Below are 2,015 nucleotides of genomic sequence, written 5' to 3'. Positions count from 1 at the left end.
GTACTACTTGGTACGACCCGGTGCACTTGCCAGTTAGTTTGTAGGTTATAAATTCCGCACCAATAAACCTTGCTGGTAATTTTTTACCGTTGGATTTTGCTGCCTGTAAGTAACTTGTGGCGGATTTAGTGGCAAAATTTGATTTTTAAGCTACGAATATCTGATGTCAGTTATCGGAAGATTTTTTCGACTGTAACTTTGGCGCCAACCTATTTTGTTCCTGCATTTTTACCGTTGGATTTTTCCCTGGTAAATTTGACGGTAAGTTCAATTTTTTATTTTTTTGTCAAAGATTTTTGACGCAGTTAGTGTTCAAATTGTAAATTTTTTATTTAAATTTATTTTTTGCACAATTAGTAGCCAAATTCTAAATAATAGAAACCAAATATGTTAAATTAAATATCAATCGTACAAATGAAATGAAAAGCCAAATAACAGAGGATATAATACAATCAAACAGCCTAAAACAAAGCCCTAATCACTAAAGATCCTGATAATCGCCGTTGTCGCCCCACTGGTCCTGCTGAGGTGGCGGCTTAGGCGGTGATGTATGTACCCCTCCAGCAGTGCCGCTGCCACTGGCGCGCATCTGATCTTGGTACACCGCCATTTGTCGCTCTGTCTGTTGAAGCCGTGCTAGCTCACGCCTCCACCCCAGTCTAAGGTCATCTGTGTCTGTCATGCGTGAGAGGATCACCTGATACCTCTTCTCAGACTCCTACAGCTACTGAGCCTGTTGGTGAAGGCTCCAGGTAAACAACAGCACTTGCTCCCTCAAATTGACACCGTCCTCGGGATCGACGGGCCGAATGGTGTCAGAGGCGGATGATTGTCTCAATATGGATGTGTGGAGGTTATCGCCAAAGAACGATCCTAACCCGTAGACGTGATTCTTGTACGGCTCAGATGTGGCATCGCGCCAAACCATGTCAGGATCGACGACTGATGCAGCGGAGTTATTACCATCGTCTCCAATATGTTGAGATTGATGGGTTGCGACCTTCAATCTCTGCGTGTAGGACTTATGTGTAATACATTTTATGATTAGGATTGTAGTTAATTTAAAAATGGTATATCACATGATATTTACTCACATAATAATCTGCGGCCCACTGACCAACAAATTTCTCCTTGTTCTCCTTCAGCATATGAGTATACTTGAAGGTCTCTGCCATCGTCGCATCATGATCTAACGACTTAGACTACACATTTTAAAACTACATGTTAAGTCAAGTAATAATGACATTATATTAAAACTAAATGAACTTAATAATAAAATGAAAAAAGTTATTTACCAGCCTGACCTTTGTCTTCATGAAAGTCGCTAATCCATCGGTATGCTTCGATGACCTGGCCGATGCCGTGTTAGCTCTGTTCGTGAGACAGTGATGCTTGAACCTCTCATAAGTCTCCCAATGGACGTACAATGCCTTCTTAATGTTCGGGTGGAGACAAATGGTGAGGTGGTCATGATGCTCACGTACATCCTCCAACATCTGTTGAAGTCGCCTAGCCATCCGATAGTCAAAGATCTTCCTGATCATGAGATTCTGAGTCCTGTCCCATATAAATTTCTCCTGCAAAAAGAATATTTAGCACAAGTTAATCGAAATTAAATACATAATTAAACAAAATAGAAGATATAAACTAATTAATGTTTGAATATGTTGAGTTTTTACCGCCCACTTGTAAAACCATCACTCTCTGGTCTCAGTTGGGATCTTCTTGCAGCTCGGCCATGGGTGGTCGTACATCAGCTTGATGACATTAATACACTCCTGTGTACATGCATTGTTATTTGGCACAAATCTATCAATGGAAAACTTAAGATTAGTAGTTTACTAAAAAGCTATTTGAAGTAATCTATAAACTTCAATTATATTTAGATTTTTTTAGAAATTTTAGCAGAGTTTCATCTATAACTAGAATGCGCCAAAAACTCTATCCATTAACAATTCACTTAAACAACAACATCTATCAACAATCAACAAACAAGAATCAAGAATCAAGCAGCA

The 2,015-nt window shown here is 39.4% G+C and overlaps 1 protein-coding gene across 1 annotated transcript; it reads right to left on the bottom strand.

Moving 5' to 3' along the window:
• Window positions 1-724: 724 nt before the first annotated feature.
• On the bottom strand, window positions 725-1,316 carry LOC148578491 (uncharacterized). The gene is made up of 3 exons (XM_088500653.1): window positions 1,296-1,316; window positions 1,097-1,202; window positions 725-1,026 (listed from the first exon to the last, which is right to left on the bottom strand). The coding sequence occupies exons 1-3, from the start codon at window positions 1,314-1,316 to the stop codon at window positions 725-727; spliced, it is 429 nt and encodes a 142-aa protein (XP_088356779.1).
• Between the last annotated feature and the right edge of the window lie 699 nt (window positions 1,317-2,015).

The sequence above is a fragment of the Arachis ipaensis genome, chromosome B1, assembly GCF_059453495.1.
Source record: "Arachis ipaensis isolate K30076 ecotype BB chromosome B1, ASM5945349v1, whole genome shotgun sequence".
NCBI lineage: Eukaryota > Viridiplantae > Streptophyta > Magnoliopsida > Fabales > Fabaceae > Arachis > Arachis ipaensis.
This window is presented reverse-complemented; position numbering and strand designations above follow the sequence as displayed.